Source organism: Bos grunniens, chromosome 4 (genome assembly GCF_055505025.1).
Source record: "Bos grunniens cultivar Pamir isolate PY7600 chromosome 4, Bosgru_T2T1.0, whole genome shotgun sequence".
NCBI classification, from domain to species: Eukaryota; Metazoa; Chordata; class Mammalia; order Artiodactyla; family Bovidae; genus Bos; species Bos grunniens.
In genome coordinates, this window is record NC_141168.1 from 14,772,143 (window position 1) to 14,785,018 (window position 12,876).

The 12,876-nt window shown below is 43.6% G+C and overlaps 1 protein-coding gene across 1 annotated transcript in view; it reads right to left on the bottom strand.

The window, feature by feature from the left end:
• Positions 1-500: 500 nt before the first annotated feature.
• LOC147373655 (putative maltase-glucoamylase 2) overlaps positions 501-12,876 on the bottom strand; it is a 73,371-nt gene continuing 60,995 nt past the window's right edge. Inside the window, exons 32-41 of the mRNA XM_086398056.1 lie at positions 11,950-12,057; positions 8,499-8,561; positions 7,546-7,680; positions 5,689-5,773; positions 4,291-4,429; positions 2,840-2,973; positions 2,527-2,561; positions 2,306-2,422; positions 1,000-1,148; positions 501-894 (exon numbers count right to left, since the gene is read on the bottom strand). Of these exons, the coding sequence (XP_086254182.1) occupies positions 501-894; positions 1,000-1,148; positions 2,306-2,422; positions 2,527-2,561; positions 2,840-2,973; positions 4,291-4,429; positions 5,689-5,773; positions 7,546-7,680; positions 8,499-8,561; positions 11,950-12,057 (1,359 nt within the window). The remainder of the gene's footprint in view (positions 895-999; positions 1,149-2,305; positions 2,423-2,526; positions 2,562-2,839; positions 2,974-4,290; positions 4,430-5,688; positions 5,774-7,545; positions 7,681-8,498; positions 8,562-11,949; positions 12,058-12,876) is intronic.

Below are 12,876 nucleotides of genomic sequence, written 5' to 3' on the forward strand. Positions count from 1 at the left end.
AATAACATTAGTTCTTACCGTGCTATAGTCATACCAACGGGCTCTGGGAAAGTAAGCCTGGACCTGAAAAGTATTCTGAAACACAAAATCAACATGTCGTTACGAATATGCCAATAATTTACTTTTAATTTTTAAAATTATCTCTGTAGAAATAAGATTAAAAAGGGAACTTGATTAATGACTTTAAGAGTTGGAAAGGTTTTATTGAGAAAGATCCTAGGAAATTCTTCTTTAAACACAAAGAAACATAACATTTATGAAAAGGTAGATTTTGCAAGGATGCAACATGACAAGACACCAAAATGAGAATCCTTCGTGGGGGTAAAGTTTCCATTAATGGAGATCTTGAAAAACAATCAAGATCTCCCTTAGACGTTCTAGAAATGCATTTGCCTGAAAACAGTGAGCTGGATAAGACAACCTGTAGGGCTACCCCTGTGGCTCAGGGATAAGGAATCCAATCCATCTGACAATGCAGGAGACACCGGTTCAATGCCTGGTCAGGGAAGATCCCACTTGCCACTAAGCACAGAGGAACTCAGTCTGTGCGCCACAGCTACTGAGCCCGTGCTCTGGAGCCCAGCTACTAAGCCCACGTGTCCTAAAGCCCGTGCTCCACAAGAGAGGCCAGCACAATGAGAAACCCTCACAGCACAGCTGGAGAGTGGGCGCCGCTCACAACTAGAGAAAAGCCCACATAACAACAATGACCTAGCACAGCCAAAAAAACCCAGAAAGATCATAAAACGCCCTTCCTGTTCTTTAGATGATATGATTGGAGGGTATCTGAGCCACAGTGGAAAACTTACATTTTCCAGCACGGGGCTAATTAAGACGGCAGGGCCCAGCATGAACTGATGGTCTATATCCCATGTTGTACGTTCCTCTGTAAACCTTAGGAAAAAATGTGAAAAGTACGCCTGTTTTGTTATGACGGTTGCAGAGGGTTATTCCCAAGACATCCCAGACTTGTCACTTGGGGAAGCCAGCTCTACTCACTCATGGAGAAGGGGTCGGACCACAGTGCTGCCCTCAGCGTGAGCCTTATGCATCAGAGTATAGAGGTAGGGCAGCAGAGTATATCTGGTCTGGAGAACTTTTCTTGAGAACATCTCAAAGTCTGAGTCCCAGGCCACAGGATCTTGTCTCTAAAAGGGTAAAGGAGCAGGTGGAAGGTTACCTCCTCCTTCCTAGCAGTATGAGAAAAGGACCAGCACACACATATGGGCTTTCCTGGTGGCTCAGTGGTGAAGAATCCCCCTGCCAATACAGGAGACATGAGTTTGATCGCTAATCTGGGAGTAACCCCTGGAGAAGGAAATGGCAACTTACTCCAGTATTCTTGCCTGGGAAATCCCATGGACAGAGAAGCCTGGCAGGCTACAGTCTATGGGCTCATAAAGAGTCAGATTTAGTGACTAAGCATGCACTCACAGGCACATATCCCATATGTAGGTTACACATCCTTTTTCCTCTAACTTCTAGCTTCCTCTTTCCCTCCATCTGCCATCTTTATAAACTGGAGTTTCTTGCTTCCTTTTTTTTTTTCATGAACCCTTCAGGATGGGGTCTAGCCTTGGCCCTGCACATGTGTAGAGAGAAATGGGTCTCCATGCAGCACTGACATAACTCAGTGAGATTTAAGTAAAATACAAACCCATCATTTCTAAAAGCAAAGGGAGCCTCTTTTTATTTCGGTTCCATAGGGAGCCATAAACATTTCTCCTCATAGGCATTAATAACCCAAGAGATGGGAACAAGTATATTCTTGAAAAATGGTTGGTACTCTGGGCTTTTGAACTCTGTGGATTTTCCAAGCAATGGAGTTGCTGGTGATTTTATAATTTTTCATCATACAAATAAGTACGATGTTCTTGAGCATTAAGAAGTGGTGGGGTTTCCCTGATGGTTCAGTGGTAAAGAATCTACATGCCAGTTTGGGAGACACAATTCAATCCCTGATCTGGGAAGATCCCATATGCTGCAGAGCATCTGTGCCGGTGCACCACAGCTATTGAGCCCGTGCTCTAGAGCCCGGGAGCCAAGACTTCACAGGCCAAGCTGCTGCACCCACTAATGCCCACAAGCCCTAGAGCCCGTGCTCCACAACAACAGAAGCCACCGCAATGAGAAGCCTGCACACGGCAACTAGAGACTAGGCCCTCCTCGCCGCAACTAGAGGAAAAGTCCACACGGCAATGAGGGCCCAGTACAGCCAAAAATAAACAAATACACAAATAAAATTATAAGAGGAAGTTGTGATGTGAGGACACGAAACACCCACACCGTAACCCGCTTCCCTCACCCTGGTCCCGAATGTGTTGTGGTTCCTGGAAAATGGATAAAATGCCCCCAGCTGCATCCAGCGAACACACATCTCATACTCAGCATCTCCAAAGAATCCACAGATGTCTGCTCCTGTCTGAGAAGATGCAAAATCAGAGCATATTTTAGGTGGGACTTTGTGGGTTTCAGACACACTGAAATCTGAACTAGGGGATTCATCATAGCCTCAGTAGGACTTACATAAGAGATTCCAAAGAGACTGAATTCCATCATGCCTGTAGGGAGAAGATACAGCTGCATTGGACACAGGAGAGCAGACCGTGGGAAGGGTAGGTTTGACCTGTCTCTTCTGTTCCACATTTGGAAGCTCTGAGCCCCTCGTGGTGAAAACGTCAAAAGACGGGTGTGCATTAAAACTCACACACACAGAGAGCACTCAGCTCCCGTGGCTTTCACTGACTGCATGGACGATGATTAGACATGACCAACCCCACTGAAGAGCACTCCAGTCCCCTCCCCACCTGGAGAGGCCCCAGGATGAGAGCCCACACACCAATGATTGACTTCTTCAGCTGGTCCCATGCGGCCCTGTTGTCGCCCAGCCAGTGTCCTCCCCAGCGGCCAGAAGAAGGGAAAGTGGAGCGAGTGATGACGATCCCTCGCTGTCCCGTCACCTCCTGCACAGCTCTGCTCAGAGAGGGACAAGGGGGTGAGCTGAGGGTGAATTTGAGGCTGGACAGTTGAGGAACTTTAGCATAAAGAGTAGCTGCAGCCTGGAGTGTAAGGCAGCAGAGTGCTGCTCCATTTTGAACCAGAAAGCATCTGCTATTTAAGTAATGCTGAGTCCCAATCAACTTCCCAGCAGAACAACTGCAGATAGAGCGTCAACTAAAATATGGATTCCTTTTTCTTTTAAAAAAATTTTTTAATTAAAAAATGTTATCTTATTTTGGAATATAGTTGATTAACAATATGTGGATTTCTTTTCTTTAAAAAAATTAATTAGCTGTCTATTTCTAGGTATGAGGAGGGCTGGGGTGTAAGGTATTCATAGAACAATTACTCTACCCCAGGTATTGTACCGGTCATGTTCACGTGTGCAGTCTCACAACCCTGGCCTCCTTTTACTGTCAGGAAACTGAGACTCAAAGAAGAGAGATAATTTGTCAGTCATTTAAAGAGCAAAGAGGTAGATCTGGCACCCAAATAAAAGTATATACAACTACAGCTCCCTTTGGTAATATGCTGTCTACTAGGCTAATCCTCAAAACGCAAGAAAAACTTTGCATAGAGGGACAAATACACATAAAAGATGTTTAAATATTTATCAATGGAAGGTCAGTCTTCTGTAAAATGCTTTAGCCCAAAAATGAAAACAAGGTATGAGAGAAAAATCAGTGGAACAAAAGAGAAAATCTATTGATAGATGCTGATGTGTGATGTAATCCAAATATTTGCTAAAGAAAGCATCACATCAATAGGCAGAGATAAAGTATTCAGTAAGTGATGCCAGGAAAAGAAGCTAGCTATAGGGGAAACGAATCCATTTAGGTTACTGCCAATATTTCACACGAGTCCAAAAGTGGACAGGGATGTGTGGGCATGCATGGGCACACACACACACACACACACACCCCAGTGAGAGGTAATGAAGGCAAGAAATAAGGCAGGGGTATCCCCAGTGGCTCAGTGGTAAAGAATCCTCCTGCAATGCAGGAGTCATAGAAGATGCAGGTTCTATGAAGATCCCGGGGAGGGGGACATGGCAACCACTCCAGTCTTCCTGCCTGGAGAATCCCCATGGACAGAGGAGCCTGGCAGGCTACAGTCCATAGGGTTGCAGAGTCGGACATGACTGAGGTGACTTAGCACATACACATAGAATAAGGGTGGATGCCCGAGATGCAAAGAACTTTGTCTCTGACTGTGTCAGAACTCTAGACATTTACAGCCATGGGAAGAAATGAAAATTGTCTTGCTGGCCAATGACAGAAGCACACTCACTCGTACGTGGGTCTGGTCTGGGCCCAGCCATAAAGGCTGTGCACATCGTAGTGGCGCACCGGTGAGCCATCGGGCAGCACCTGCTGGCTCTCCATGCACAGGGTCCTGCTGCTCAGGCCCCGGTCCCGGGACTCCAAGTCTGGGAGGAAATGCAGAGTTAATTCTTACAAAACCTGATTTGCACATTCACCAGAAATGCCCATCATCTTCATATTTCTCGACTTCAGCCAACAACCTTGTTACCAATAACAGCTCCAGTTTTAAGAATTTTTTGTTATCAGGGTCCTGTGGCTGCTTAATTAATGAAAGGTAAGGACAGGGTATGGAGCCAGGAAGGGCACTCTTCTGTTCGCTCCGACTCCAATAGCTACAGGGGGCTGCCATAGCCCAGTTAGGACACAATAAACCCCTCTGTGGTTATGATCGTCTCTTCCACTAGATGGTAATGTTCTCAAGGGAACAGATCCTATTTCATCACTGCACTAATACGGCTAAAGCTTTCTGATTTGTCATCACTTATCTGATACACAGATACTAAATTAAGGAAAGAAGGAGAAAAAGGCAGAAAGGAAGAAAGGAGAAAAGAAGGGAGGGAGGGAGAGAGGAAGGAAGGAAGGAGCTAGTGAGCCATAGGAAGCCTAGCAGTGATCCACAATTCAGGAAATGTGGAGTCCACGAATTACTGGGACAGTGCTCATGTCCCAATAAAGTGAGTCACTTCCTCCCCTAGGCAAGAGTTCAAGTAAGGTACGAGTTCAAGGTAAGCAAAGAGTTCAACCTGTAAGGTGTTCAACTCCTAAGACACCTTTAAACCCAAGGTCCATTGATATTCTGTTTCTGGTTTTACCACGGGACAAACAAGGAATATCTTTCATGTAGGTTCTGTGAACACGGGCAGAAGGAGTGACAGAACTAGATTTCCATCATCTAATCAAAAGAGGGAAGTGTGTATGTCGGGTGTGTGTGTGTGTGTGTGTGGTATGTGTATATGTGTGTCTTTGCGGTGTATGTGTAGTATGTTGCAGTGTGTGTGATGTGCGTGGTGTGTGACATGTCTGTATGTGTGCATGTGTGGTGTGTGTGCAGTGTAATGTGTGGTATGTATGTATGGTGTGTGTGGTGTGCAGGGGGTGATTTGGAGTTTCAGTTACCAGTTCATATTCATCACTATAATCAGATGCACATCATTGCTTGGTTTTTTTCATACCACATCATGCTATTATTGCTATGCTTGATTAGTTGTTTATTTGCACTTATTCAAAGTTATTCTATTTGGGATTTTATGTCAGATTTAAAAGTGTTTTCTTGCCAAAATTAGGCTTTACTTTGACAATAACAGGAAAATTTGCAAGGCTTTTGAGCAGAGAAGTAATTTGGTGAAGACATCATTTTACATACATGGCACATAGGGTGGATTATTAAGAATTTCATCACTGCAGCCCCTGACAGATCCATTTACAAAGTTCGATGGTTCATTCATGTTCTGCAATGAGATAGCAAAAAAAAAAAAAAAATTCTGTGGGTCAGAGGCAGCATGGACCTTCCTACAGATGACACTGACCTCACGGAGACGAGGTCAAATTTACGACAGCTAGTTGCATCACTGACTCTGTGTAATCCCAACCCAAAAGGATTCTAAGAAATCATTTTTGTTTAAGAAGAGTGTTAAACCTCTTGTTTACTTGGCATTTTTAGACTTGTGAGGATTGCCTTATAGTGACAAAATACTGAAATTGGGCTGGAATCATGACCTAAGTAAATCTCCTTTTGATTCATCTCCCCACACAAGCCCATCTTTTCTATGTGTGGATGACTCACTTTTTATCCATGGCTAATGGTTATCATAATCTCCTCATTATCAATAGTTTAGATTATTGATTCTGACATCAGCATAGACCTAAAACCAGGAGAAAGCTCTAACTTTCTACAGTAGATACCGTCCTAAAAAGTTAACTCAGAAACAAATCTAGAAATCAAATAATACTTGTAGGGATCTATTACTTAAATGCAAGAAATAGCAGTTCCAGAGGTGAATATTCACAGCCTACATTACCAATGGAAAACTTAAAATATTGTATATTAGGTGATCTTAAGTGAAAGTGAAAATGAAGTCGTGTCCGACTCTTTGTGACCCCATGGACTGTAGCCCACCAGGCTCCTCCATCCATGGGATTTTCCAGGCAAGAGTACTGGAGTGGGTTGCCATTTCCTTCTCCAGGGGATCTTCCTGACCCAGGGATCGAACCCAGGTCTCCACATTGCAGGCAGACACTTTTACTGTCTGAGCCACCAGGGAAGCCCCTGGTGATCTTAAGTAGGACACACTAAAATGCAAAGGCAAGCTGTTTGGGAGGACTCTTGGCTACTGGAGTTATTCAGCTACACCTTTCTCGCAGTGGAACAAATACCACACAGCTGTTGGGATCTGTGTTCCTCAGGGCTCCCCCCATCTCTTCACAGTTTAGGTTAATCTGTGTCCTTTTGTGCACCTGCTCTGGGTCTGCCTATCCTGGTGGTGGCCAGGGAAGCCCCAGGGCCACCAGTGGGCTGAGAGGTTTGTCTCTGGGTCAATGGCAAACTTCTTTCAGCCTGGCTCAGACTGGAGAAGCTCTGCTCCAGGTCACCTCCAGCTCCAGAGATGACCTGGAATATGCACAGTGGAGGAGGAAACTGGGGCACTGATATGCTTCCCACTCCTAGAAAAATACCAATAGAGGAGCCTTTGAATGTGTGTCCCAGAGACATCTCAGGAAGCCCTGCTCTTAAGCCCAACCAACAAGCATAGCAAGCATTGGAATGGACCTTTGAAGCCAGAGTTTTCCCAGCCCTGTGATGAATATCTGTTGCCTCTGATCCATGCCTTGCCCACCCCTGGCCCTGCCCTGTATCACATGATGGGCTCTTGGGCTCCTTTAGCACTGGCCTCTGTGTAGGTCTGGCCAATGGAAAGCACTGGCAAGAGGTTAGAGGGTGGGAGCTAAGAGAAGTCAGGTATGTGTCCCTCTTTCTTTTTCAGGCAGCAACTTGAGCGGTGGCTCATTGCCTTCAGGGACTCCAACTTCCACCAGGCAGGATGTCCCTGGGCAGACGTACAATTCTCTCTGCTCTTCCTGGTGGTCCCAGCACCTCAGCTCTGTAGCAGCATCCCTCTCCTCCACTCCTCCAGCCCTAGCTTGCTGCTTTAGTAGGTTCTGAGTTATCTCCCTGTGTTTTGACTGCTAATATTTTCAAAGAAAGGCATGAAAGATGACTTACAATCCACAGTCCATCAAACTTCAAGCTCTTCTCTGGCTCTCGAGGGTTTCTGTAGAGCTCTTCTATTTCCCTCTTCCACCAGGCAGCAGTGCTCTTCCGCAAGAAGTCAGGAAAGGCAACGTGGGCTTTGTACAACTGTAAGGATGACACGTGCTCTTATGGGGGGTCTCAGCCTGTCTGGGAAGGGGGGTCCACGAGGACCGGGAAGGGGAGACAAGCAGGTATTTGTGCAAGGCTTTGCTCACTCGGTGTTCCCCCTAATCTCATATCAGTGGCTGCAGCTGCACCGAGTTTACTGTGGACACACACACACCAGGGAAGGTGACTCCATTCTCTCTTTTCCTAGTAGGTTAAATAGTCTTTAAGTCCCATTTTAAACATGGGATTCGCTTTACGATTAGGCATGTCATCATACAAACAGGAAAATTAACCGTCAGTGTCTAAAGAGTCAAACTTCAGAGCACAGTGCTTTTTCCCCATTGGTCAAATCAAGGAGATCAGCCATGCAGGGAAGTGTGAGCTGCAGTGTGGATGGGATGCTGGAAGCCCAAGACTGATGCGGCATCAAGTGCTGAGTCAAGGCCATTGCTCCTTTCAACCGGCCAGCACTTTCTTCTATATGTAGACGATTCGTTAAAACCCAATCTGTTCATAACCTTGCCAGTGGAAAGATTCCAGACTTTCCTTCATTATTTTTCAAGCAACACTAAGTTCAAACAAAATACAACCCGTTGAAGGTGCACATGTAAAGGTATTTTCATACATGATTCCCTTCTATACAATTCCAGTTTAGCTACCTGTTGGGTTTTCCATTTGGGGAAAATTTTGCTTCCAGAAAATTACCTGTTGACAAGTATACTCAACTCAGAGCTACTTAACCAAACAACAAGGTAAAACTCATAAGTTTCCAGATGTTTAGAACCATGTAGACAAAAATCCATGTGTTACTGTACCTTAACCTGAGTTTCGTGATCAAGGGACCCATCCACATTCACGTTGGGCAGATCTGGCCAAACCTAGAAAAAAAAAGAAAAAGAAAAATTAAAACCTTTAAAAGGCATTGCACACAGACCATGAGATGTTTCATATGTTAGACTCTAATGACATGCTCCTGCTGCTGCTGCTAAGTCACGTCAGTTGTGTCCAACTCTGTGCGACCCCATAGACAGTAGCCCACCAGGCTCCTCCGTCCCTGGGATTCTCCAGGCAAGAACACTGGAGTGGGTTGCCATTTCCTTCTCCAATGCATGAAAGTGAAAAGTGAAAGTGAAGTCACTCAGTCGTGTCCGACTCTCAGCGACCCCATGGACTGTAGCCTACCAGGCTCCTCCATCCATGGGATTTCCCAGGCAAGAGTACTGGAGTGGGGTGCCATTGCCTTCTCCCTAATGACACGCAGCTCCATATAATTCTGGGGGATATTTGCCATTAATTAAATTGCAAAGTCTGAATATATGAAATTTTGTTAGGTGAATATAGGTTGGGATCTCTTGATTCATTCCATCAGTTTTCAAAATTTTACTTTTGAATGTTATTAACTAAATCCCTTCTAAGCACATCCTCTGTACAATCACTTTGCAAATGATGATTTTTTTCGCTGATCTGCCTATCACAGGCTTACAACAAATTTCCCCTTATAAAAAATACATATTAAGTGTATGTACTCTAAAGGAATAAGATTGATTTCTGTTCACAACCCATACGCTTAGCCTCAATGCTTTTAAGCAGTATCACAACTTACTAGGGATCCCAAGTATACACAGCATTAAAAAATTCATAGTATCAACCAATTTCATCCATAATTAGAAGGACATTAACTATATACAGTTTGGACTTCCTTAATGGCTCAAATGATAAAGCGTCAGCCTACAATGAGGGAGACCCAGGTTCAATCCCTGGGTCGGGAAGATATCCTGGGGAAGGAAATGGCAACTCACTCCAGTATTCTTGCCTGAAATATCCCATGGACAGAGGAACCTGATAGGCTCTAGTCCATGGTGTCACGAAGAGTCAAACACAACTGAGTGACTTCACTTTCACTTTTCAACTATATACATTGATTCATTCATTCCACAAATACTGAACATTTACTATATGCCAGGCTCACTTCTATAATCTGTATCTGCTGAGCCTTAAGTAAGAAACAGTCCTTGTTTTCTCCAAGTTCACAGATGGAACATAAGCACTAGGTTGTATGTTACACTTCCTGAGAGTTGCAATATAGAAAAGGGAGAACAAAGCTGGTCTTTGAATGCTTCCTAAGAGTGAATATTTAAGTTGGCCTTGAAGTGCAGGTATTATTTGGGTAAGTTAGGAAGGAAACATTCAAAGGCACTTGAACAGGGCATTAACCCAGAGCAGGAGTGTTGCAGCAAAACAGAAACAAGTGAACAGCCTTTGGCACATACCAGCCAAACAGGCCTACAATCGTTTTGGTTATTCTTTAGCCGTTACTACTAACAGACTCTCGAGAAACCTGTACGCAGATCAGGAAGCAATAGTTAGAATTGGACATGGAACAACAGACTGGCTCCAAATAGGGAAAGGAGTATGTCAAGGCTGTATATTGTCACCCTGTTTATTTAACTTAAATGCAGAGTACATCATGAGAAACGCTGGACTGGATGAAGCACAAGCTGAAATCAAGATTGCTGGGAGAAATATCAGTAACCTCAGATGCAGATGACACTACACTTATGGCAGAAAGTGAAGAAGAACTAAAGAGCCTCATGATGAAAGTGAAAGAGGAGAATGAAAAAGTTGGCTTAAAACTCAACATTCAGAAAACTAAGATCATGGCATCTGGTCCCATCACTTCATGACAAACAGATGGGGAAACAATGGAAACTGATAGACTTTACTTTAGGGGGCTCCAAAATCACTGCAGATGGTGACTGCAGCCATGAAATTAAAAGACACTTACTCCTTGCAAGAAAAGTTATGACCAACCTAGACAGCATATTAAAAAGCAGAGACCTTACTTTGCCAACAAAGGTCTGTCTAGTCAAAGCTATGGTTTTTCCAGTAGTCATGTATGGATGTGAGAGTTGGACTATAAAGAAAGCTGAGCACTGAAAAATTGATGCTTTTGAACTGTGGTGTTGGAGAAGACTCCTGAGAGTCCCTTGGACTGCAATGAGATCCAACCAGTCCATCCTAAAGGAAACCAGTCCTGAATAGTCATTGGCAGGACTGATGCTGAAGCTGAAATGCCAATACTTTGGCCACCTGATGTGAAGAACTGACTCATTGGAAAAGACCCTGATGCTGGGAAAGATTGAAAGCAGGAGGACAAGGGGACGACAGAGGATGAGATGGTTGGATGGCATCACCAACTCAATGGACATGCATTTGAGTAAACCCTGGGAGTTGGTGATGGACAGAGAGGCCTGGTGTGCTGCAGTCCATGGGGTTGCAGAGTCAGATACAACTGAGAGACTGAACTGAACTGAACTAACAGACACTTGTAGCTGGACTTGTCCTTCACAAAGCTAATTACTCTCTGACTCCATATAGATTATACACTTGGCATTCTTCTCCTCCAAAACTCCCTGTAGCATTCTCCATTTCAGAAAGAAGGTCCTGGGCTGATAACTTCAGGGACACCAGACTTGGCTGCTGAGTTGCCTGATGCCAGCTGTGGCCATTTTGAAACTTTGCAGCAGAAAAAAAAAAAAATTTAAGACATTCAAGAAGATATAAAACCTCTCCCTATTCCTAAGAGAGCAGGGCACAATTGTTGAGTCACTGGTCCGCTGTTTTTCCCTTTTGCCTGGTAAAAATAATAAAGCTAATCTTTTCTATTTCCTCCAAATGTTGTCTCTGTATTTCTATTCAGCATCGGTAGACAAGGAGCCAAGATTTTGGCAACAAGATGAAGCAGCATGGGATATTTACAGAGCAACCCTGGCTAAGAGCTACTGTCATCCAGAGTCAGGAAGTCCACTTAAAATCTTGTTGCTAAGAATCGAACAATGAGTTTGAGGATTGAGGCCACAAAAGGGAATGAAAGGAGATAAGAGAAGGAGATTAATTCATAGCATTCAGTGATTTATTTAGATACAGATTAAGCATCCTGGGTCAAAGATGAGAGTGGGTGACTGAGAGACAGATTTCAAAGTCCTTTTCAAAGGGATTCTTTATCTTTGTTAAACGACCAGTTGGCATATATAAGGGGTGGGTCATTGGAATACTTCCAGACAATAAAACAAGGCTCACTGATATTTTAGAGGATTAGACCTGAAACCTCAGCCTTATTAATGTTTATTGAGCTAATCAGTATCAGACAGATTTCTACTCATTCATAATTTATAAATTACCCAATATATTTTTCCAAGAGTTATTGCATCTCTCTTAATCAATTGTGATACTGATTAATTACAGGCACCTTATCCAAAATCTTACCTTTCCCCAGACAATATCGCTGTTGTCTGGCCATTTGATGAACACATCACTTTCCTTCCCTCTGGTGAATGTGAGATACTGGGTCTCATTGCCAGAAATGGCTGGGTCCTGCAGCGAAAGGGTTCAAAACAGCAGACATGAGAAAAACATCACCAAGAAATCTCCTCTCTAAATTTTTAGCAATTCACAGTACAGAAAGAAATGGTGAGAAATACAACACACCACACACACACACAGACACACACACACACAGACACACACACACAGACACACACACACACAGACACACACACACACACATCCCATGGATAATTGAGAGCAAAAAACTATATTGATGTTTCTCTATAACATTATTCTGTTATTTTTTTGGCTGGCATGTGGGATCTTAGTTCTCCAACCAGGGATCAAACCCATGCCCCCTGCATTGAAGTGTGGAGTCTTAACCACTGGACCACCAGTGGTCCCTCTCTATAACATTCTTGAGGAAAAAAGTATGCTAAAGTTTGAAAACCATTCCTGGAGATAAACCAGGCTAATAAAACATTACTCTCAAGTGGAGAAGTCTAACTGTGTTTCCACGATGTAATGGCAATAGTCCTTAAGAACATGAAATTCCTTTCTTCTATTCTGTGACCCAGCTTGTCTATCTCAAGTTCCCTTCCCAGTTCAATCTATCTCATACCTGCCTCAACTGCTCTCTAAATAGCATCATATTTCACAACTGTCATAGAAATTGTCACTACCTATCGGAAACTATCTTTTTTTTAATGTTTATTTATTGGGGGTCTCCCTCCAAAAGAATAAAATCTCTGTAAGAAAAAGGACATCTTATTCGCTTAGATTATAAATACATTTTTTAGTAGAGTGATTTTCAAAGACCCAATGTTTAGTCAATACTTGAATGAATGAATGAACAAAAGTCAGAAA